Raw genomic sequence first — 25,492 nt, 5'->3', positions numbered from 1 at the left:
GCTGAATGACTCACGGAAACAGGATCTAAAGGAATCTCATAAAATCAGCTACTAAACAGCTCACTGTGACGAGAGCTAAATGGCGACGTAATAGATGGAGACGAAAAACAAGAGAAGAGTTGAGAGATAAATCAAAGCACAAATGTCAAGTCTTTTCATGTACCTAGTGAGGCTCCGAGATTGAGCAGAAAAAGAGGTGCGACGAAAGTACAACGAACCCCCCCCCCCCCAACGAAGCAATACCTTGATGTAGTTTTGTGGGAAAGAAGAATGAAAAAGTGAGTCGTGAGTTCCACACAGTACCAATACACTATAGGTCAGGCGTCTGAAGTTTTCAACCCTTACTATAAAAGAAACATACCCCGGGCAGACTCCTACATGCCAGTTCTGTAATCAGACGGCCCCCTACAGAAAACATACGCCGAAGCAACTAGCCAAAGCTCATCTACAAACCCCAAACAACCGCCCAATAAACCAATATAAAAGCCAACAACAAGCATCACCAATAAAGAAGCATGTATGAAGACGGATTTACAACAACCCGCAAGAACAAGAAAGAAATAAGAAGTCTGATCGTGAATAGTAAGAAAGCAGTACGGATGACGGCATGGACGTGAACGTAGAGCAAGAGCAGATCGGTCTTTTCTCTTTTTGTCTTTTTGTAAATACATTAAAAATTAGGGGGAGGCATAGCGTAGTTGGCCTTGTACGCAGCTATTCTCGACTCGATTCCGAACCCCGCATATAAGGTTAGATATTTCTAAAAAAGATTTTCCTAACGTGAAAACAGAAACCAATAACTCTTAGGTTAAAACTAGTGACGCTGAATCCCCGGTATAAAGACTCACCATCTCTATCGTTTGTTTACCATATATCTGTCAGTGTCATTAGGAACGAGACCTATCGAGACCTATCGGATTCGAAGCGATTTTCTTCGGATTGAGAGCCTTTGACAGGTTTCGTGCTCGATTGGAAGGACACTAACAGATAACTGGTAAACAAACGGTAGAGATGGCGAGTCTTTAACCAGAGGGATTTAGCGTCTTTAGTTGAAACCTTTAGAATCGAAATGAAAAAGCTGGTAAAACTGTATTATTGTGTCACTCGAGGCTCCACTCAGTAGTGCTCATTCACCTCTCATACAGAACTCCCATAATTACCACGCCTGGCGGTACCAGCTGGGGTATGAGCAATCTTACTGAAGATCGGGTATTCAACCCCAGTTGGATCTTTTGTCGTATGCTGACATGGAAGGAGAACCTGGTGAACGCCGCTTCCTACGTCAAGTGGCTGTCTATCGCTACAACCCAACTAAGGAGCTACGAACAAGAAGAGTTTTGGACAAGAAATCGCCCGAGGAAGGTGCTCCAACTGATCTTAGTATAAGGGCGCAATATTCACAGAGGCTGGAAGTGGAACAGCGAGCTTCCAGGAGGGATGAGTCCCAAGAGCTGCCGCTATGAGGTACGAACGGACGATAAGACCGTGGACAACACACAGCAAGGAACGCTACATCTGTGAGGAATTCTGCGACTAGGAGACGGTTGCTCCGAGGAACTGCCTTTCCAATGATCATTCTCAGGGATAGACCATTTTCAACATCAAACTATGGTCTTGTGAAACTGCAAATGACGTGAAAACCTAAGATATTGAGCACTTCCCACCAACCTGTACACCGCACTTTCGAAGTGCGAGTGATCTTAAAACTGCAAGTACGAGATGGTACATTCATATAGAGACCAGTCAAACTAACCAGTCTATCAGAATAATTGAATAGAATAATAGTAAGTGCGCAGTGTGGTTATAATCTAATTTTTAGTGTCACAAACAATACCAGATAAAGCATTTGCACGAATTCGTGATCTACGCCATCATTTCTGGTAAACCCACCCCTTCATCGGCGGATTTGATCTTCAATATGGACGTAGCGGTTGCGCAATATCGCGACACGGACCCAATGTCGCACCACTGCATGCCGAAGCTGCAGTATTCTTTTAAGTTGACCTGCGCACGTCAGGTCATGAACGGTAACGTTCTTGCTATTTGTGCAGAACCTGGAAGATCTGCAGCTAATAGCGTTCTGTGCTGTAGAGGCGACCGTTAGATGTTTAGGATACCGACTTACCCTCTGGACGCGTCTCGCCCCAACATCACCGAAAAAGGCAAGTACCTCCACAGCTGGGAAGATTACAGAGTCGGATCTCGAAAAAAGCGCGTGATTGGAGAGCTGACCGCGTGCAAAGGTAAAAGATCGGTGAAATTATGTCGTTATATTGCTGCAATCATTGCACCTACTGAGCTTTGCATACTCACCAGTTGACGGAGAAATTCGACACGCTATTACAGCAATAGAGTGTCTTATCAAAATTGCTAAGGCGTTACACTGATTCTGTAATGCGATGACAACTAAGTCGGATATTCAGTAATAACGAGTTAGCGTTCTATGACCAACCACGAGAAGCCCGATTTCAGCGAACGTCTACCGGAAATCGGTGATGTCACTAGATTTTGGACTGGTATTTGGGAAGCCGAAAGGAAAACGGTGGCTAAGGCGCGGAAAGGAATTAACAGCCGAAGAAATTGGCGAGATGTCAACTGCCGTCGTCGAAACCAAAGCTACGCAGTACCTTACGAATTTGCAGGTATCTGGGTCGCACGGTGTCCAAATTTGTAGAAGCTGAACGTTGTGCATCCCACAATGGCTATTTGTTTCAACGGGGCGTAACGCGAACCACGCTTATTGCCGGATTTCATGAACCAACCGTGGTACCACAATTCTCCTCCCCAGGGACAACAACACGACCAACCCATCAAAGTACAGACCAATTACCTGTCTATCAAGTCTGTACAAGATCCTGTGCACCATTACTACGACATACGTATGTGTTCATTGTGAACATAATAGTAGGACAGAAAAGTAGAAGGGATACAAGAAAAACACTCATGACTGCATAGATCAAGCCGTTTTGTTGGGACAAGCAGTGTATAATCAACGGAGCGTTAGTATGGCCTACATCCATTACAAGAAGTAATTCGAGTCCATACCGCACTCGTTTCTCATCAAGGTATTGGGGATTCATAAAGTTGATCCTATAGTCATGAGGTTGCAGCAGGCGATATAGAGGTGGACGACAACACTGCTGCTCAGAAATGGAGAAGACGTTTTGCAGTCTAGAACGCTCCGCACCTTGAGGGGGATATTCCAGAAAGATTCGCGATTTCTTCAGCCAGCATTGATTTTGTTTGGTGTGAACTTCTTAAATAGGACACTCAATCGAAACGGACGTGGCTATCAGATAAGGTATGGAGAAAGCTCCCCGGGAGATATGACCTATACTACCGCTCTACGCATAATTGTCCCATGTGTATAGGGCATCCCATAGCACATGGGACATATATGCGTATAGCGGCAGTATACCTTCTACATGCTATTTATGCTGACTCGACGGAACGACAGGCTGTAGTCATCAAACTAGCTTTTGGACCGGTCGATAAGATTAGTGCACAGTGGGACGAGCCCGGACTTAAGTCCATATATGAAGGTTATGCAATATTCTCACTAGTATTTTTCTCGTAACAGCTAAGCCATCACAGACATTTTCACGAGATTTTAGGTGATTTGAATGCAAAATGAATTTTTGACAGCTTTTTGAAGGGCATAACTCAAGTGTTTTTTGCATTATGTGACCATAGGAACTACATACGGTTATTCTCGTTTTTCAAAGAAACGGTTGATTATATGAATTGCATTATTTCACCAAAATTATCCGTGTGATAAAATTACATCGTAAAATCGCCAAAAATAAGTCACTAGTTGGTTTAGTTAGTGTTTAGATAACTGTTTGTCATGAATTTTTATTGAATTCGAACTTCTAAAGCGAAAACAACAACGACGCCCGTGAATGCCCGCGATCACACCATGCTCATTCGAAAGCTTTTCATTTTCTCTTTAATATGAACCTATGCTAGTTTTGCGAAAACTTGCGATAAGCAGTCAAAATTTAAAAAAAACTGTGGATGGAGACTCATGGTTATTAATGATATTTAATTTGAATATTCACTTTATAACTAGAATAATGAAACTAATTTATGCACTACTTTCAAATAGCATTTAGAGCATGATCTACAAAGGTTTTACTAGTGATCAAGAGTGAGGAGCCGAGTGGGAAGTATGGTTTTTAAGTGGTAAAGGAATTAAGAATGTTTAACCGTTGTGTGTCCGACGCGGTACCTGGGTATTTTTATATGTTTCAATTAATGAAATTCCTATGTTTATCCATAACTGGAAATTGAAACTTTGTGACATCTTAGAACTTCACTAAGTCAAGCTTTTGGGTTAATAATATTGTTGATATAGTAAGGGTGGGAGTGAGGAGGGGCTCCTGATTTTTTTACTACGTAACAGGCCGACGTGGGTACCCACAAAACTAAAATGCCCATAACTAAGGTAATATCCAACCGATTTCGATACTTTTGGCTGTTTTGGATTCAAGAACTCATCCATATTTGGACTTGGTAAAAATGAGTCGGGTTACTTAATTCGGTTCCCGGGAATCCGGGTTTCCGGAAGCAGGTTCCTGTGCAGGAGTACTATTTGCGAACTTCAATGAAATACTAGCAATATGGGTATCAAAAGTCTTGGAATTGCATCAGTAGGCTGTATCTCGTGCTTTTGGAACCATTTGGTGATATGAACTTGTAACGGACATTCCGGAGCAGGTTCCCGTGGGGCCGTGAATGGCCATTCCATTCCAATTCCATTTTTCAAATTGTCATAGGGTCCCGTAACAATAAAAACAGACTTCCGAGACAATTTGAAGCGTTTTGATACTCATATTACTAGGACATTATTAAAATTTACAAATCATATCCTAGTACTGGAACATTACTCCGGAAAATCCGGATTACCAAAAACCAGATCCATTATTCCGGTTCTATTGTACAGAATCTAAAATTGGACGAGTTTCTGAATCCAAAACATTTAAAAGTGTCCAAATCGGTTAAAGGAATCCATAGTTATGAGCATTTCAATTTGTGGGTACCCGGGTACCCTCGTTGGCCTGTTAAAGGTGTTTTTTTGTTGGACACATAACTATTAAAAATCAGTAAATATTTTCAACCATTGAAATGTGTCACAAAATGTTTCATGAACTATTTTTGCTAACTTACGCAATAACTGTCAAATTGAGTGAACACAGTTGAGTTCTAGTCATTTGGTGAGACTATTTTATCCGAGTTTGCATAGCACTGATATAGCTTAAGGGTGTGCGATATTATCCAAATAAAATAAGACCATTTTTAAATGAACCATATACGCGAAAAAAGGATTTTGGATTTATTTTTATTTAAGGTATGAAATAAGCAATCTAAGTAACTTAAAACACACCTGCGAAAACAAAATCGTTAACCATCTTGTTGATTAGTGAATGTTAATCAATATTCCACTAAGACGCTCAAAATGTTTGTTTTGAAAATGAAAGAAAATGTAGTTTTCATACCAAGTAACCCACTAATGAATTAATCGTTCCAAAATTAGTCGATCACATCTTATTTGATCCTTAAAATAATATAATCATTTCTGAAGCCCCATAATGAGATGTCAATCAATTCGTTTCAATACGGAAAATAAATTCCAAAATTACAATTGAAAGAAATCATTATTAAAGACAAAATATTTACTTTTGAGCCTCTTTAATAAGTAGTAAAGTTAATTTCTATTTTTATAACCAACATAGGAATTCAGCGCACAAAAATGTCTTTAAAAAATTTTTGAACCTTCACAACAAAATAATTATTTTTGAGCCACCCTAATGTATGATGATTTTTTTTTACAAGTGTTAATATCAAAAACGATTTAGCACACGAAAATTAATATACACAAATTTTAAGGACGATTTAGAAAAGAAAATATTTTTGAGACACCCTAATGAACAGTAAATGTTTATTTTTGAGATGTTTTAATATCAAAAACGAATTCAGCGTACCAAAATTACATAAAAACGTCCTATATGAACCGCTACGGAAAAGTTTGGACTTTAGTCCACATTTTGTTCTAAGTCGTGCCACTGTGTAGTGGCGACATCGATATGGAATTTGGATTAGAAAAATGCCGATCTGATCAGCGACTATCAGGCCGATATATCAACACTGATGACTACGAGATCGACAAAGACGAGATGATTCAAGACATGCTTCGTGACGAATCGTATAAGTATCACAGATTCCGATAACTCCCCGGAATTCGCCACACCGGCATCTAGCATGAGCCCTGAGATAAGTTCTTGAGTCTAATAAACTGCGCATAGAAGTCTTTCCTGAACGCGGGGAATAAGGTCAGATCAATCAACCCGTTTGCTGTCGTCCCCGTGTTGACCTACAGTTTTGGCGTCATCAAATGGAGCCGCACTGGATAAAATTGAGAAAGGCGTTTAGACAAGCAGAAATGAGCCATCCTTAGGCGATGCTGGAAAGATTCACATTACCACGGGACAAAAGGAGATAATGAATAGTCGACATCCAGGCACTATGCGACGACTGCGGGAATGCTATGGAGAAAGGACCAACAGACATGGAGAATATCAAGCAGTTTGTGCGGCGGCCCGGGACTATAGCGAACTTCAACCTTGCAATCTGCAGACTGCGGAGGATAAAATTGCAAAGTGGAAAGCTCTATGCGGTGCCCATCTCCACCAATTGGAGCAGCCGTACGTCGACAAGGCTGCATCGAACTTGTGGCTCAAGCGAGGTGCACTCTCTTCGCGTAATCGAGGCTGATATGATAGCCATACAGAACAGAATAATGCAACGATGAATTGTAGGAGGTATGTTTGACACTAATACGTCGAGCATATGTGCCGGATGTGTCACAGGCCACACGAGGCTATCAATCATATTATAGCAGGCTACCGCGTACCAAGCGGTACAACAACGTTGCTAAGATTTTGCACCAGCAATTGGCACTGCAGCATTGTCTATCTATGCAGCATAAACTATCGTTACCTGCCTGTGCCTATTCAGGAAAATGCCCGGTTCAAGCTGTACTGGGATCGCACGGTTCCATCGGACCACTTTCTACACCACAACCGCCCAAATATACTGGTATATGCCATGTTACCATAATCGACGTCGCCGTTCCGCTGGACCACAATCTGGTAAATACTCACAGTGAAACAATTGCCAGTAATCTACGGTTAGGCCGTAGAGTTTGAGGAAATGTGGAGATTGCATGAAGTTCCGAGAATTATTCCTGCTGTGCTTTCGAAAAGGCTACTGGAGGCGCTAAAGGAGCTGAAGTAGGAGAAGGACCAGGCTGCTATACAGAACTCGAAGATACTCAGCACCTGTGCGATCATCCGAGAGTTTCTGGGAACGGACGATATACCGGTTCCAGAGGATTGGCTGAGCAAATCTTTGATGTGTTTTGTGTAATACTTTCAAACTTTTGCGTTATGTATCTTGTATTTGTACCGATATTTTAACCTTGACTAAATAAATATTTGTGAATACCGTGAAAAAAAGATCCACGGTTCAGTTGTGCTAACGCATTGAGTTGTGTCGAAAAAACCTTTTGAAAAGGGGGGGCCTAGCTTCCAAATCTTAGTGGCAGCCGGGTGAATTTTCAAACGTCAAAAACTTCCAGCGAACAGAGCAGAATTTTTACATCATAAGATCAAAAATACTAACGATACTGTAATTCTCTTAAGTCATTCTCGACAATAAAAGTCGCAAGGACAGAACATGCTTCGTAAAACCCGCTTTAAATATATTAGAATGTAAAAATCAAATATAAATTTTAAGCATGAGAATCAGCTTGGGGCTCTTGGTCAAATTAGGCATACCTCAAATTGTGACAACCAATCAGATCGTTGGTTTTAAAATGTTGATTCCATCATGGTTTACCTCATTTGTACTAATCATACATAGTTTGAAAATTCAAATAAAATACAATATAAAATCATGTTCGAGTAAATAGTACTAAAAAACTCAATTAAGTACATCCGACACAAATAACATAACACTTCTAACGCTAGCAAACACGGCGAAATTTTGTACAGAGCCCACCAAATTGAAAACTGCAATATATTCTACATTAAGAGACACATCTACCAAAAACAGATACTTACTGTGTTCCGTTTCCAAACCGTACAGCTTGATCTTGTTGGCCTCATGCTGGGCTTTCTTCTTCAACCGGCACGCCCTGGAAGCCAGCTTATTTTTCTCCTTTCGTGTCTTGGGTCGCGCATTGAACGGTAGCTCGCTAACCGGAGTCATATCGTTGATAACCCGACCAAGTTTGTCCAGCTCCTTTCCGATACTGTGCAGCTTTTTCGGATTGGGCGTCAGATCGTTACCGTCACCCTTGCGGGCTTTTCCACTGTGCTGTAAACGAAGGTTCTTAAGAGAATTATCGAAAGAAAATACTTTAATTGGAATCTGATCCCGAGACAGCGCGACGGTGGCCAGCGTCTAGGATTGTAACGGCCATCGGCAGCAAACACGATGGAATTTAGCTACAAACCTTGATGCCGCGAACCGAGCAATTCGGACTGAAGACTGGATCGGTGACCTCGTTCAGCACATGCGGATCCTCCGTTTGTGTTTTGATGACCAGTCGCTGGCCCTTCGGACCCTTGGCTTGGACGTTGTACTGCCAGAAATATCGCTTGGCCTTGGAACTCGACGGCATCCCACCGGAGGCTCTGCCGGCGTCCTCGGTGTCGGAATCCTCTGTAAGGAAAGCACATGTTAGTGACTGACATATTACTTCTATAGTAGCAAGCATTTAGGTACATAGTTATTTTCTTTTGATTTATAGGCAATTTGTAAATTAGCAATCGACGAACTCAATGGAAGCATATGTACATAAATAGGAGTGGTCCCCGAACATTTGGTACGAAAATGCCCATTATTTATATTTACACTAATCAACTGCGAAGTCTATCAGAACAGATAACGAAAATTTCGAAAAGGAATTGTAGTGCCGAAACTTAATTAAGCGTCTTCCTTATGGTTCAATTGAGAAAGGCTTGAACAGTGGCCATACGCACAACGTTGGCAAAATCTTCATCAAAACCAATAAACCAAAGATATTTAGATCATACTCGCCTAAGGCATAATCATCGTAGACGCGAATCACGGAGCGGTTGGTTTGGACCACGATACGTCACCGATGTAAAGTGAGGAAACGATCTGACTATAAAAGCACACTATTGGCATGCCTTGAAAAAGTTAACGATGACAACCATCCAGCTAGGTCCTATATACACTTTATGCTGGATACGGTCGGGAATCCATCATCGATCTAACATTCTGCAGTCCTTCACTGATGGATACCATGAATTGGTGAGTTAGTGAGCAATACTCAAATAGTTACCACCAAGCGATCCACTACATCATTGGTCGACGGAATTATACTGTAACTGTTCGGAATGGCGAGCGGAAGTGGAAAATAAAGGACATCAACAAGGGCATTTTTGTGGAAGCACTTCGTGCTGACAGTCTCACTACAACTCCGAATGCCGATGAGCTATCGGAAACAGTAGCGAGAGCATGTGATGCCGAGGACAATGGAGCCGAGGATCTACCGACGTACTGGTGGAACGAAAGGCTGAGCATCCTCCGGGCTGCCTGCCTAAAAACCAGAAGACGCGTTCAGAGAGCAAGATCCGAGGTAGTCAGAGAAGAGTGTAAGGTAACATTCCGGGCGCCTTTTAACCGCGAGATAGTACTAAGCAAGCCCACCTGCTACAAGGAGCTATGCAGGGAAGTAGACGCTAACCCATGGGGCAATGTTTACCGTGTCGTGTTGGCCAGAATTAAGGATCCAATAACGCCAGTAGAAATTTGCGCTGACAAAATGAAGATTATCGTAAAGTTTTTTCCCGAAGCACGACCTAACCGCATGGCCACCTACACCGTACATCAATGCAGATGGTGGAAATGCTGGTGACAATCGAGTCTCTAACGACGAGCTCCTTATACTGGCAAAAGGACTGAAGACGAGGAAAGCTCCCAGACCGGACGGTATCCCAGACGTGGCCCTGAAGATCGCGATCATGGTGTTTTAGGACATGTTCAGGATAGTCCCACAGAAATGCCTTCCCGGATAGATGGAAGATCCAGAAGCTGGTATTGCTGCCAAAACACCAGGAAAACCACCAAGAGATCCAGCATCGTATCGGCCTATATACCTGCTGGATACTCTTGGTAAACTTCTGGAAACTTCTGGTCATGCTCAATAGGATGACGACCTACGATGAAAGTCAGAACGGGTTCCAGAAAGGGATATCCACCGTGGACGCCACACACAGTCACCGCGAGCGCGGAGAAAGTATCAAAGCAAAATAAAAGGAGTAATCGCTACTGCGCCGTGGTAACGTGAAGAACCCGTTCAACAGCGCCAGTGTGGTGGTGATCGCCGTAGCGCTGCACAGAATACGGGTTCCGGGCTATCTGTGCAAGGTTCTGAAAAGTTACTTCTTGAACCGAATACTGGTTTACGAAACGGAAATGGGGAAGAAGCCGATCAGGGTCACGGCGCGAGTGCCTCAAGGCTCCATACTTGACCCAACGCTCTGGAATATAATGCAAATACAGCGGAGTGTTAATACTGGGACTGCCCAGGGAAGTTGCGATCGTCGACTTTGCAGATGACGCTGTCCTGACGGTAACCGGCGAGACCCTTGAGGAGGTGGAGATGTTGACGGCAGAGACAATGGGCATCGTGGAAACCAGTATGACGTCAAGTTGCAGCTGGCTCACTACAAGACGGAGGTAGCGCTGGTCAGCAACTGTAAAAAATCCAGGATGTTGTGATCAGCGTCGGGGGATCCTCAATCCCATCGATGCGTTCGCTTAAGCACCTGGGTGTGCTGGTCAACGATCGGCTAAATTCCAACACCCATATCGACTATGTATGTGAGAAGGCTGCGAGAACAACTAACGCATTGACAAGAATCATTCCTAACAACAGAGGAGCAAGATGCAGCATGAGACGCCTCCTGGCTGGTATCTCATCCTCAATACTGAGATATGACGTACCGGGCTAGGCTGCTAACTTGAACCCAAAGCGAAACCGGCCGAAGTTGACGAACGCGTTTCGCCTAATGGCTGTTCGTGTCGCGAGTGCTTACAAAACAATATCGTCGGAGGCAGTATGCGTTATTGCCGGGATGATCCCCATCTGCATCACTCTGACTGAGGTCGAGGAATGCTACCGCAGAGAAATGCACGAAATGCAAGGAGACTGGCCCGAACGAACTCGTTGGTTAAGTGGCAGTAAGAGTGGGACAACACGGAGAAAAGAAGGTGGACCCACCGACCCAAATGTGTTTGCTTGGGTGCATAGGAAGTATGGAGAAGTGAACTTGGGTGCATAGGAAGTATAAAGAAGTGAGGTATGGAGAAGCACAAGGGTGCTTCCAGAAGTACCTCCATCGGTTTGGATACGCTTCGTCATCATTTTGCCCGGAGTATGAAAACGTGCAAGCGACACCGGAACACGTTGTCTTCCAGTGACCTAAGTTCAAAGAAGTTCGAAGGGGTATGTCTGGTGCGACAGTTGGATACTGTCGTCGAAAAGATGTGCCACGATGAGAATATCTGGGACGCTATCAACAGAGTTGTTACGAGTATACTCTCCGAGCGACAGAAGATGTGGCGAAAGGACCAAAAAAGTAGCGCCATCGGCTAGAAAGCCGCCGTGAAACCACAAATCGGGTTTTTAGGAGAAATTCCGCCGTTGGGGAACTTTCTGTCGGTGTAGACTAGGTTCACGGTCGGGAACAAGTTGAGTAGTATGAGACGTAGCACCGGGTTCGAGTCGTTGGGTCACCAGTGAACCGGACATCAGGCTTCACCGGAATCGCCGGACCGACCTCGACACCCTACCGGGTAGCTCGATAGTAGACTAGATCCACCGCCTGGGATAAGAACTAGTAAAATGCGTTGAATAGCTCTCAGTTGTGGCGCCAGTGAACCGGATGCTGCTCTCCACTTGGAATCACTGGACAGACCTCAGCACCTACTGGCTGGCCCGTTTGAGTAGGTTAGGTCCATCGCCTGGGACTAGATCGAGTAGGTCGGGACAAAGCGGTTCACGGAACATCGGTATCAGGAAAAACATACCGCTGGGAGAGTCATAGTAGCGTAAGTTCGCCGTGGATTATACGACCAAACCGTAACAAAAATGGGTCAGTCGGAGGAGAGTAGATCACCGCCGGGTAATGTCCGAGCAGATCTCGATGATGCTGGGAGCTAGACGGCTCAAGGAAACGGATAATGGGAGTCGGTAGAAATTCCTTCGTCGGGTATCTATTGGTTGGAGTAGGGTGAATTCACCGTCAGAGATTGTTTGAGTATATCGGGATTAGGCCAGGGGCTAAATGACTCACGGAAACAGGTGCTAAATGGCTCATGGAATCAGCAAGATCGATGGCTCCCTCCCCGGACGACCAAAAGGAGCTCGAATCGACTTTCAAGACTCCCTCCGACCCAAATAATATCCAAAGCTTGGTCCGTTTGTGATCTTCTTTTGGCCCCAAATGAAATCCCTGAATCTTTTATAGATTTTGAAAGACCTGACAGAACGGTTCTAGGCTGTGACCGAAATATCTAAGGTCCGCTCAGACAAGATCAGGGTTGTGTTGACTAATTCAAAGCAGGCACATATTGAGTGCTTGCCACTTTACGCGGGGCTATTACGTGTATCTTCCAGTTGTAAGGGTACAGATTGAAGGCGTCGTTAACGATGACAGTTTGACATGCGAGGAGCTGCAATACGCGGTAAGATGTTTTAGGGACAGCTTACTCCAGTCGGCTAAAATGCTTTATTGCAAGCGTTTGTAATCAGTATTAGTTGCGGGAGATAGTAAGAAAATATACTCCCAATCAAATCGGGTGACCTTCGTTAGAACCGCCTTACCGAACTACATCATCTTGTACAAGGTCCGTTTGCCTGTCAGCCTGTTCGTACCGCGGGTCATGAATTGCACTAATTGTAAACAATTGGGTCACACAGCCACCCATTGTAACAATAAGGACAGCTGTGGAAAATGCGGCTAGAATCATGTGGATGAATAGTGCAGTAGGAATCAAGGAGTTTTTATTCTCAGGTGATACGATCCTCTAAAACGCCGATCAGCCATGTTGGTTTTAAAAACGAGACAGCTAACAACATTGTCTACTAGTTCTCTCCATATGTTTGCTTGGATTTCAGTGGGTAAACAAAGTTGTTCGCTGTCATTTTTCTTCCCCGAAGTCTGCTGCACGCTTACCTCACTCTTCACCTAGTTACTGCCAAAGGCGAATCACTTTAGAACTCTAAGCACCTTGGTAGGAATGCTGAAAAGTGTCCCTACTGTACAGAGAGTCTGCATGAGATCTTGGCATGTGCCGCGTACAAACTGCGCGAGGATAATCGAAAACATTCTCTTGCAGGACGTTCCAAGCATTCTTTTGCAGCAATGTTAAAGAAAGTTTCGCCACCACCATCGACGAACCGCTATGCTTTCTTACCTCCTAACAAAGGCAGCTTCGCCTTGACCCACAAAAGGGTACATACACTAGGGTGCCAAGAAAGTGTCCCTTGATATGACTCCGAAAGTAACATCTTTTGGAAGTTTGCAAACAAACTGATGTGAGTCTCGAAGTCCTGTCGGTCCTTCTCCCATTGCAAAATCGATTTTGGGAACTGTCATATGAATCGCTCATTCGATGCAATATCTTGAACCCGATGGTGATTGAAAATTTCAAAAAGTTTATCGAGCTCAATGCTCAGACCCGTTTCATGTCACTGTACTTTGACTTTATGACGCAGAATATCAATCCTTCCATAACAGCGTTTGTTACACTAACATTCCTTTCCTTCCCCGATGACTGTAAGGACGTGGCCGGCGCTGTTATTGGCATTTCAAAGTATAGAACTCTCGAAACGTGCACATTGAGGATGGATAGCTACTCCCAGGCTCCATTCGTTGATTCACTGTGCAATTTCGTCTGTTCTGGCCAATCACGGAGTAGCAACTACGAATTGTGCGGTCATCATGCTCATGCTCATGACGCAGAATATCAATCCTTCTCACAATCGTGCCGGTATTTCACGAATCTTATCTTTCATGGATGTGTCGATGAAAACAGTAGATACAGAAGTATTTAAGAAATGCTTAAATACTTCTGAATTTACTGTTTTCATCGACACACACATCCATGAAAGATAAGATTCGTGAATACCGGACCACATGCGCCGCAAGTGGTCCCTTACATTTTTTTATAATAATTACTGAGAAGTTAACTGCTGTAAGATGTTTATCTTGACGGATCAAACCTCAACGGGTCCACTGGCATTGGTAGTTCGGTTTGACTAGCAAACAATTAAATTGCACCAACTGGGATACAACGAAATCTTTTACAATTTCAATTCCAACTATTGCGCGGTTTGGTTAGAATTTGGCCTGAGCAATTCTGGTGGAATTTTGGACCGAAAAGAGAGAAGATTTCGACACGACCACTAAATCAACAAACAATCAATAGCAATTCATTCAAATATTATGTAAATACTTAAACCGTAATGTTTTTTAAGGTTCAGCTTATAATACAGCGAAATCTGATCTATTCCAATAAATTGTTCATTTATTCGAAAGGTTTAGGAACTATCTAATCCATAAATAACCTTTCTATAGAGACAGGCCAGACGAATAATACCCTAAAATACAACTCACCGTCATGGCTGGAGTAGTCCTCGTAATGATCGCTATCATCAGAATATCCTTCATCGTGTGAAAAATCTGGCGCCTCCGGGCTCAGTATACTGCCAGTACTGAGCGAAGAAGTTGAACCAGCTTCGGCCAAACTACCCGTCGAAAGCAGGTGCGGTCGTGGCTCTCTGCGTTGCCACATCATCAAATCAACACCGATGTGGGTGGGTGCAGAAGAGGACAACCTGGACATGGTGCCTCCGCTTGTACCGCCAGCACTTGAAATGCCTGAATGGTTCGAGTCAACTTGTGCGTGCCGATGGTGCATCATGCGCCGTCCACTGAATCCACCCGGACTAAGAGACGTTCCGTTCATTAGGACGGACGACGTGTTCCCAGGCACGGATTGTCCCAATAACATTCCGCTTCGATCGGCTGTGTTACTCATCAGCAATTGCTGTAAAGTGGAATACTTCGGGTTGTACTGTACTTGCGCAACGTTGCCGGGACTACGACTCAGATTGTTGTTCGTTACATTTTGGGTCTTTATTTGCTCCGAACTTTCGACCTTGATCATTCGGTTGTTGTTCAGGGCGTTCATTTGTAGCTGCTGGTGCATATGGCTCTGTGGTGGAGGGGTATGCGTTTGAGAGAAACCCAACGACGGACTGGAACTGTGGCTATCAGGCGAAAAAGCCGCTGGCGAATTCACATTGTTTGATGTGTACGGAGAAGTGGATATTTGAGTATGGTCATCATAGATCTCGCAAGTAGTTGACAACATTAAATCACTCGATAGTTGCATGTTATTTCCAAGAGTCAGAATCAAATTATTATTCGTGTTTGCATTTGTATTGGAACGTAGAATTTGTTGTGGCAGACTAGGTGATAAATGGATCCCGCTTCCGCTTCCGCTGTCACCACTGAGATTGGGTGATGGATGATTAAGAGAAGGGTTCAGCATCATGAAATCCTCGTGCAAAAGATCAGTAGCGAAAATGTCTCCCAATGTGGGTCCACTAATCAACTCATCCTTTTCGAGCTGATATATATCGTCTTCATCCATATGAAATTGACCCGTGTGGCCGCCACCGACGTTAGTTACGGAAGAAACCGTTGAAGACGGCGAAATGATCTGCCCGAATGAATCAGTCGTCCACATTTCAGTTGGTCCAAAGCCACTTACGTTCATTGTACCAATTTGAATACCATCGCTCATGAAACCACTTTCGGAAATATTCTGCAATGTAAAAATGGTATCCACCGGAGTAGAAGTATGCAAGCCGGAGTTGCTACTCGTTGTCACGAAGCTGATATCCTGCAGCAGCTGTGGAGACTGAGATTGTTCAATATCGAAGACATACTCGGACAGATCGGTCACCATGGACCTCTGGTTAGCGTGGCGTGATGGAATCGGTACCGATGCTGTGGTCAGGATAGGATTACTACTCAACGCGTCCATCATTGAGGTAGTGCTAGGGGACGGACTGGGTGAAGCCGATTCGAGTTTAATGGTGTTGATGCTGCTCGCACTGGACTGGTCGTAGAACTCCGGAATGCTGGACAAGCGGATGTTGCAGCCGCTGGTGGTGCCTTGTCCACCGCCAACACCGCTCATATCCGGGTTTGTGTTTACCAATGCCAGCAATCCGGGAAGGTTCGAAGACTGTGACTCTGTAAGGTGGAAAAGAAAACGGGTATGAGAATGGTGAGTTTTGGGCATTCATTAAAATCATATTTGTTCGGAACTCATAAATGCTGAAATAGGTATTTGAATTTTTCAGAGGCATTTATAATCAACAACAAAATTAACAGTATGGGTTTCATTAATTTCATAATCATTTATCAACTCAAAACTTCATAACTTTGCCGGACAAGCTCTGTTGAAGGACCGATTGTACCCTGCACACAATCAGGAAGATTTCTGCTTGGAATATAGTACTATATCTACATAGCGAGTGAGATTATTCCAATCTCATTTCACAACAATAGAGACCGGCACCAGCATGTCCCTCCATCAGGGAACCGTCAGTGTAACAGTGTAATGGTTTGATATATAGAAGATCCTCAAGGGCAGCAGTCGGAGTTGTGGTAGCACCAGCACCAGTTAGCGCCATAAGCGCAATTCTTTGCAGATGGTTTAGCTTGGCGTGGACTGTCATTACCTTTCTCCTTTGTCACCAAACCAGACATCCGTATGGCAGTAATGGACCTTTTTCCCGTTAAAAACAATAAAGGTATTTAAGTTTCAGATCCCAGGGTTTTTCAAAAGTTTGTCTGCTCTGCCCGAAGCCCATGCACGCTTTCTTGACTCTGAACTCAATGTTAGTACACAAATTTAGTTTGGAATCCAACAAAACTCCAACGTATTTAACTTGACCTGCACACAGTAGCTCAGAGTCAAAGAACTGCAAGGAACGAACCCACGGTTGATATTCGCTTTTTCGTGAACAGAACCATTGAAGTTTTGTTTGGATTAACTGATAATTTATCTTGTCGACACCGCTGTTCGACGTGGGCGGACAATCGACGGAACCAGATCTACGAAAACACGGATAATCCGCACGAAATAAAGAATTACACGACCACGCACTTTGAACAACGTGTCTTTATTTCGATGAACTCAGCGCAACTAATAAACGTCAAAATGGAACAACATATTTATTTTTTATCGGAAGGAGTGTATTCGCGTTGTTGCTTCTCGTTCAGTTCAGCTGGTAAATGTCGTAGCCAACCAACTTCCTGCGTAACCTCTGAGAGGGCCACGTATTCGGCCTCCATGATGGACATGGCCACGCAGTTCTGCTTTCGGCTTACCCAAGTCATAGTCGCTCCTCCTAGACTGAACATGTAGCCAGTACAAGGTTTGCGATCACTACTATCGCCCGCCAAATCGGCATCACAACATCCTAATAGAAGTAGCTCACGTCCACTCCTTCCAAGTGTCGATCCGTAGTCAACCGTGTGTATCAAGTAACGCACTATGCGCTTCGCCTCGGTCCAGTCGGTCACCGACGGGCAAATACCTTTCCGCCTCAAGATTCCGACAACCGCTGCGACGTCTGGACGGCTGTCGACGGACAAGTACAGAAGACGACCGACTTGTGGTATTCCTCACTTCTCACTAGCCTCGGTCACCTTGTAGTAACCCGGATCCATTGGGTACTTCGATCCTTTAGGCTACTTGCGTTTGTTGTTTTCCAAACGTCCCACCATTCTTTTCATGAAAGCACATTGGGAAATCATGAAGAATCCGTCCGAGTTTATCCGCACATAAATGCCTAAAAACTTTGGATGTCATCTAGCCTTGTAATTTTCAGTCGCTCCTGCAATGCTTGCTCGACTTCGTAGATTACCTCCTCCTGACCAACAGCAAATCTACCACATATAGGAACAGATACATCCACCTATTCTTCCCAATCTATTTTCCGGAACTACACTACTCGAACCCAAGCTGCTTCAGTATATCTGTTAGCGTCTTATGCCAAACTATTGCACATTGTTTCAAGTCATAAATGATTCGATTTAGTCTGCACTCTGGCGCATATACACCACGTCGTCCAACTTTCCGTAGAGGTAACCAGATTTAATGACCATGTGCTTCACTTACATCTGCCGATGGCCCGCAATAGACAACAACACACGGAAGGCACGGAAGGTAGAGGAAGCCACCACTAGAGCAAATATTTCCTCGAAAACAGATCCAAAACGCTGGTTGCATCGTTGAGCCACGAGTCTGGCCTTCATTCTCTCGACCTTGCCGTCCACATCCACTTATCCACCCACTTGCTACGGCGGGTCCACAAGCTTCCATGTTTCGTTCGACACCAACGACTCGTACTCAGAATCAATTGCCGCAAACCATTCCTCCTTGTCAGGGCAGCTGATTGCTTGATCGTATGTAGTCGGCTCATCCTGGTCCTTACCAACAAAATAATCTCCAATTCGCGCCGGCAACACTCCCCTGGTAGAACAACGAGGATTCTCCCGGTGGTTTTCATTCTCCGGAACAAGAGCATATTCACCGTGATACACTTCTTCAGCCGATTCATATCCAAGCAAGTCTTCTTCATCCTCAGGATCTTCTTTGAATGCAGGCACGAGTGCCAGCTCACGAGTGATTACCGGAACCGGTAGTGACTCCAACTCAACCGTCGATTCAGTAGCTTCTAGCTTCCGCTCGGTATTGCGTTCACTGTCCATACGCCAATCCTCGAGGGACTTTACATCCCGGCTGGTGGTGATTGGTCCCGAAATCGTATCCAGCAGCCTATAGGCCTTATGCTCGTTGGAGCTCCAATTTCGGCTGATGGTGATTAGTCTCGAAATCGTATCCAGCAGCCTATAGACCTTATGCTCGTTGGAGCTCCAATTTCTTGCGTATCTCGACTGGAACGTGTACCCAGGCTTTGCAGTCGAAAATCCGGAAGTGGTTATACGACGTTAGTCTTCCATACCACTTCTCATAAGGACTCATTCCGATAGATCTGAAGTAGGTTAGGTTGGCATCAGAATCGCCACTCCCCAGTACTTTTGATCCAGTTTCGCCTCCAACAGCATACAAAACGCCATTTCTTCCAGGTATCGGTTTCGCCTTTCTACCACACCGTTTTGCTGCGGTGAGTAGGACGCACTGAACTGGCTCACAATACCTTCCGCTGGTTTCCAATCGACGTGCTCTTCATCGGACCACTGAGATCAGCGTGTACGATGTCCAGCTTTTCCTTTAAACCTCCATCCGCACTTTTCGAAAATGGATCCGTGTCATCTTTGCCTCTAGGCAACATTGGCACACAGTACGCACTCCGCTGTCCATGAGCTTCATCCCATCAGCTTTCTTGTTTATGTAAATTGACAGGACCGCTTCAGGATCCCGGTGTCCCCGGCGTCTGTGCCTCGTATGCAAGCAATAATGCACCGTATGCGACGACTAGACACTAATCATCGCCTGCTCCGGAACACACCAACGGTACAAGCTTCCGTGCGGCTCGCCTACTGCACACTTTTTCGGCGTGGCTTCGAAATTCGCACCGATTCTCAGTGAACACCATATCAAAGCTCCTTCGCAAGGATACTCACCGACACAAGTCCACTGGTAAGTTTCGACACATACAAACCTCGCTCAACTTGATACCTATCGGTTCTCCGGTAGCGGTCACGCCAACAATGATTCCACAGCCCGTTCCAGCTACTTCGGCTCGCTCGCCATCGGCCAACATCACGCTTGTACCACCGGTTGGCTCCAACACAGTGAATAACTTCCCCGTGATGTACCGTGAAGCACCACTGTCGATAAACCAGCTCGACGGTTCAGCTTGCCCCACCATCGACGCTAGCTGTCCCTCGGAAACTGTTTGCGTCTGCTTGGCTTTCGGTTCATCTGACTTCTTCATCTGCTTCGTCGCTGATCGCCAACTGCACCATTCGAGCAATCTTTCTTCAGGTGTCCCGGTTGCTTACACTGGAAACATGATCGCGTCTTCGCTTGTTTACTTCCGACACCAGTAAACCTGCTACCAGAACTTCCACGTCGGCGGCGATGATCCATTCGCAACGCGTGTCCACTGCTCGAAGTAGCACCTCCGCTGCGCTCCCGGCGTTCTTCTACTTCCACCAGCAACTTGGACTTCACCAGCTGTATTGTTAATTCGTCCCGTGGCCGTTGCTCCAACGCCGCCGCAAGATGGTCAAAGGAGTTTGCAGCCAATACAACTACTTTGCGACTTGCAGCTTTTCCGGAATCTTATCACGAACATCGGCGATCAGAAAAAAATCTTGCTCCATATTGTAGCCCTCCTCAAGGTCCAGATGCGTCAGCTTCTTCCAGGAGGTAGACCTCCGACCCCTTGTCGTGGTAGGTCTTCAACGTATCCCATGCGTCCTTGGAATTTGCACAATTGCGCACCAAACTTGCCTGGTCGTCTTCAATACAGAGCCCGATTGTCGCCCGAACTTTTGCATCTGCCTTCGTCCACGCATCTGTTACTGGGTTCACTTGGGGTTGAGAGATAACGTTCCATATATCCTCCCAGAACAGCAACATTTCCATTTTAAACTCCCACGACTGGTAGTTGTGGTTGTTTAACTTCTGCAACGAAAACCTCTGCGAATCCGCCATTTTGTCGCTTGCAGGAATTCACCAGCCCGAGCTCGACGCCGCAAACAAACGACCGATAAAACTAACCGTTCCGTAACTTTTCTCGCGCGAATCCGATTTCCACAATCACGAACTAGAAGTAATCCGAACGAAATAAAAAAAAATACACGACCGCGCTCTTTGAACGACGTGTCTTTGATTCGATGAACTCTGCGCAACTAACAAATGTCAAAAGGGTACAACATATTTATGTTTTCTCTACAGGGGTGTATTCGCACATGAACGCCTAGCGCAATATCTTGAATAGGCGCAACATTCGACAGCTCTTGATGTTTGTTGCATTTAGTAAACGATTGTTCCGGTGCAAAGTTCAGTAATTAGTATTTGGCAATCATCAGCAAAACCGTAGGTTGACAATCCAAGCTCATTGAATTTCCTCAGCAAGCCGTCGGCAACCAGGTACACCACTCAGAGAACAGCCGCAAATACTTAAATTCCTTATCTCTGCCTCTCTCAGTGACCGGCAAAGAATGCAGTTACTAAGCATTGCGTTTATCCAACCCGAGATACATGCAGATACCCCATGACCGCGCGTTGCCTCAAGAATAGACTGGAAAGACACTGTCAAAAGCACGGAGGAGATAGCATTTTTTTCCAGGCGATTTGTGTGGAGCAAAGCTATCAACTGCCCACTTGACCGATTCAGTGGTAATCAATATGCGTGCGATACAACCTGGAAAGTGTGTGTCGAAGAGACAATTGAGAACATTTTTTCATCCGTCACATATGAACCATCTCATCTCTGGTTTTTCAGGAGTTGATCTGAAAAGCCGACTAGAGACATTAGTGCATAGATTTTGACAGCCAATCCGCTCTGCAGATCTAACACACAAAGACTTACGTATAAACACCTATTTACAGGATATTGTCCTGCCAAGTGTCATCTGAAAAAAATATCACAAATCTAGTTCACATTTATCGGTTCTGTAACTACGAGCCCGGTAGCTTCGGAAGGCATCTTATGATGCCTCGCGAGGTATGGTATACCTGTCTCAAATGGATCCTCAGCTTCCTATCATCATGAGTAAAGTCGTTGAAAAAGGTCTGCTTCGACCCAATGCCGCGATAGTTGACTTTAAATTTGTTCAATACGACCGAGTTTTCGTGAAGTGCATTCCTTCTCAAGGTGAGCACGCAACTTAGGATTAGGGACGATGCGTACCTTCAGTAGCGCCATCTTCGCAATGCAGTATCAATATCATTAAACATTTTAACATTTAGCACAAGCCGAACGATTCGTTTTGAAAACAACTTAAAATACGTGGATGAAAGTGACAACGTTGGAATTAAGTTTCCGTGAAGTTTCTCAAGTGTGATACTTGGAGAAACTTCTTCGCTGGTATTCGTGACGGCGTTATTGTTGTGAGGATGCGGGTCGTAAAATCTATTCCCTCCTACTTGACCATAGAACTTAAAACTGACGAAGCTACTATTGAACAAACTACGCTAAGCACCCATGAGGGATAAACTCCTACCAGCACTCAACCGATTGCAAACTCATCAACGGAAGCAAACCATTTTTCAATACCAATACCTGAACCACAAATGGTGGCCAAATTTCCGGTAGCTCTTCAGGCCATAATGACTACTGTAAAAGAAGCATCCAGCACCTTAAAACCAACTGAAAGTAATATCGGCGAGGAAGTCAATAAAGATGACGACGGGCTTACGACGGGTGGTCACCCGCAAATGCAAGATGCAGAGAGGAACATCTGATAGCGGGTACCCGAGCAAAGTCCAACATCAAAATTACAGCAAATAGACAACATATTTTGATATCAAGCATCAAATTGAAATCTTATTTTGATATCAGTTTAAACTTTTTCAGATATGACATCATATTTTGATCTCATTTTGATGTGTTTACATTTTTAGAAAAATATGTTTGTTTCTATATCTTTGATAAACATCAAATTGATTCCTTATTTTGTTATCAATGAAATATTTCACCATCTCAATAAGTTTTCAATTTGCTTTCACTGATAGCATAAATAGTTTTCTGTTTGATGTCATAGTGCAATTTTTCTGCTTTCGATTTTGATCTTTTAACCGTTAAAACGACAATAGACAGTTGCGCGCACGAGATCCAACTGATAATAAATAACATTCATTTTAATTTAAACATTTAACATTAAACATATCAAAGATCCAGGCTCCGTTAAGCTACCGCCATGAACCGTATCAAATAAACGAATTTAAAAAAATAAAGCAAACCTATCGAAAATTAGCATCCCTCATAGTGGGTTCTTAAGACAAAACGTCAATCTGAATCACCAATTTTATACGCTATTTTAATGTTCAATTGGTTCATAACATTCGAACTAGATCTGGGACGTTTTTGATATTTTCAGGAAGAGCTGACAAATTATTTTCGTCGCATTTTCAAACAGTCAAAGGGTATAGAATTTGAATGGGACAGTCCATAAGTAAACCTTTACTTAATAATTAAATGGGGTATGTTTCATTAACACCAAGGCAGATTGAATTTAAACAGAATATTGTGAACAGTTTGAACAAAAAAGTTCAAGGAATTCGGCGAAAGGCACCCCTGAACTGATTTATGGGCACAGCGCGGCATGTATTTATCATTACCAATCTCCACAAACTACTTCCGCTAAAACAAACGGTCTCGCACACTACACGGCACGGGTGAGATGTTATAAAATACTAGCGTAGCGTATAGCTAGACACATAGAAATAGTTCTGCCAACTATAGCCTAGCAGTGTTAGTTTTGGCTAGCCGAACCGGCCGATGCCACTTACCACCTCCTTCCGCCCACAGGCTCGTTGCGTTGAGGTAAACAACGTTGTTGAACAGCACATCCAGCAAAAGCCTTGAACTTCACCTCTACCGCATGACCGGACAGCTGGCGCAGCGTGAGAAAGAGAGAGGTGGATATAAGAAAGCAAAAGCCCTACAACGCCGTTCAAAAACAATCGTGACGACCATGCCTCGCTGTGCTCCATCAACGGCAAAACACGCGCCTCCGTATACGATAGTTTGTGTCATATTGTTGCATTTTTCACTCGTAGATTGTTTACGTTTTTGCACGAGCGTTGCGATTTTTCTTTGTACTAGCTTCTAGCACAAAATCAGCAGTAACCGTTGAAAAACAGTAAGCAGGCGACGAAATTTGCGAACTGAGCTTTTGTGCAATTTAACACTGATCCTGAAACGTACGGAAGCGAAAGGTACACTGGCCGCCTCCTGAGTCAAGTGGAAACCGTAGGCGTTTATGGGCGATTGAAGAAAAAAGGAAAGCACAACAACGAAGCTCACATTCTGTCACCATTAGCATAATTTTCTCGCTGTTCTATTTATGGAATCGTTTTCGGCGTAGGTATGTATTTAGAAAACGTCTATTATATTCCGAACACCCAGCACAAGACGCGGACAAGTTCAATAAATGAGGCGCCCATAATCTTTCGGTGTTTTTGCTATACCGTGCGCGATGGCAAATGGGTTGTGTATGTCAAGGATGTCGAAGTGTCATAGACCCAAGCTATTTTTGTATGAGAATTTTAGAAATGCAGAACTCGGCAGGTGATTTCGTGTTTGGTGTTGGTGTTTTTAAGGATGTTTAGTACGAAAATCTCGCGTGTTTTTTGTAAACGGCCAATAAGAATACTGTCAAGTTTCACTTTGAGAGAAAATTCCGGACAAACCGTAACTCGCCAAGAGTGGACGTTGGCATTTTATAAAAGAGAAAAGTTTTCTTTTTCGTTTACTGCTATCACTAATACTGAGCGATTGATGGTTTGGCCAGTATTTCCTCTCAAAGGGAATTTTGACAGTATGCTTATTGGCCCTTTTCAAAAAACACGCGTGAAATACTTGTTTTAATCAGTAGGTTAATGAGGATCCAATTCTGTTGTGTCCTCGTGTCTGTCAAAGACTAGACTAAACAATTTAAACGAAAATAATCGAGAAATTTGTTCGGAAGAAGGATGTATCATGTAGTTATGGAACAAAAGTTCACCAAGGACCGTGAAAATATGTTCAGGCTTTTCTCTAAATAAACGATTTTTTGTGCATCCAAAATTTCATGCAATAGATGAACACCTGACATCCGGAGTAAACAGCGCAATTAATTACAAGCGAGTTACTTTATCACGTGTGTGTCTGGTACAGGTTACTGAACTTTTCAAACGTAGTCGCGCTGCAGCTCATGCAAAGATTTGTAAGCAAAATGGTAACGCGTAGGAATTGGTTGGGGCGAGATATTTTTCGCCCACGACATGGTGACCTAATACCACAGATAACAGACGTTCAGGCTCGATTTGAATTATGTGTAAATACCCGCTACTGAAATTCAGAATAAATCAGACGTCTGAAACACGTTTGGCAAACGTTTGTAGATGGCGCAGTGATCGATACAATGCAGTTAGAGTACAGCTGTCAAACACGTGTAGCAAACAGTTGCGCAGATGGCAATAGTGAAACACGGATTTCCAACGTTTATCAATTTGATAGTTTACACAGGTTTTTGAAGAAATTTTGTTCTAGCCTAAACGTCTGTTATCTGTGCTAATACCGTCCACTAAACGTTTAATATTTGGCATCTACGGTAAACGCTTCCTACTTCATCGAATCATATCTATTCACTTTATTCTCTGATGACATAATTTCAAATAATTTTGA

General features: G+C 43.9%; 3 protein-coding genes across 5 annotated transcripts in view; all 3 read right to left on the bottom strand.

The window, feature by feature from the left end:
* Positions 1–25,492, bottom strand: part of LOC131683688 (ras-like GTP-binding protein RhoL) — a 233,275-nt gene that overhangs the window by 17,113 nt on the left and 190,670 nt on the right. The window lies entirely within an intron of this gene.
* Positions 1–25,492, bottom strand: part of LOC131683684 (protein CREBRF homolog) — a 77,607-nt gene that overhangs the window by 5,112 nt on the left and 47,003 nt on the right. For 2 of the 3 annotated variants that reach the window (XM_058965889.1, XM_058965890.1), the window contains exons 2-4: positions 14,718–16,367; positions 8,519–8,727; positions 8,124–8,394 (exon numbers count right to left, since the gene is read on the bottom strand). In XM_058965889.1, coding sequence (XP_058821872.1) covers positions 8,124–8,394; positions 8,519–8,727; positions 14,718–16,311 — 2,074 coding nt within the window. In that variant the 5' untranslated portion in view covers positions 16,312–16,367. The remainder of the gene's footprint in view (positions 1–8,123; positions 8,395–8,518; positions 8,728–14,717; positions 16,368–25,492) is intronic. The other variant, XM_058965891.1, reaches the window with a different exon arrangement.
* Positions 17,355–17,852, bottom strand: LOC131680546 (uncharacterized). Its single transcript, XM_058961262.1, has 2 exons — positions 17,812–17,852; positions 17,355–17,763 (listed from the first exon to the last, which is right to left on the bottom strand). The coding sequence occupies exons 1-2, from the start codon at positions 17,850–17,852 to the stop codon at positions 17,355–17,357; spliced, it is 450 nt and encodes a 149-aa protein (XP_058817245.1).

Source organism: Topomyia yanbarensis, chromosome 2 (assembly GCF_030247195.1).
Source record: "Topomyia yanbarensis strain Yona2022 chromosome 2, ASM3024719v1, whole genome shotgun sequence".
NCBI lineage: Eukaryota > Metazoa > Arthropoda > Insecta > Diptera > Culicidae > Topomyia > Topomyia yanbarensis.
Note: the sequence above shows the minus strand (reverse complement) of the source record. Positions and strands in the feature narration are given on the sequence as shown.

Bases quoted from the DNA above. Each gene is read 5' to 3' on its own strand.
- LOC131680546 (XM_058961262.1), bottom strand. From the start codon at position 17,852: ATGGATCCGGGTTACTACAAGGTGACCGAGGCTAGTGAGAA. The intron at 17,764-17,811 runs GTGAGGAATACC...GTCCGTCGACAG, and splicing joins GTGACCGAGGCTAGTGAGAA to CCGTCCAGACGTCGCAGCGG.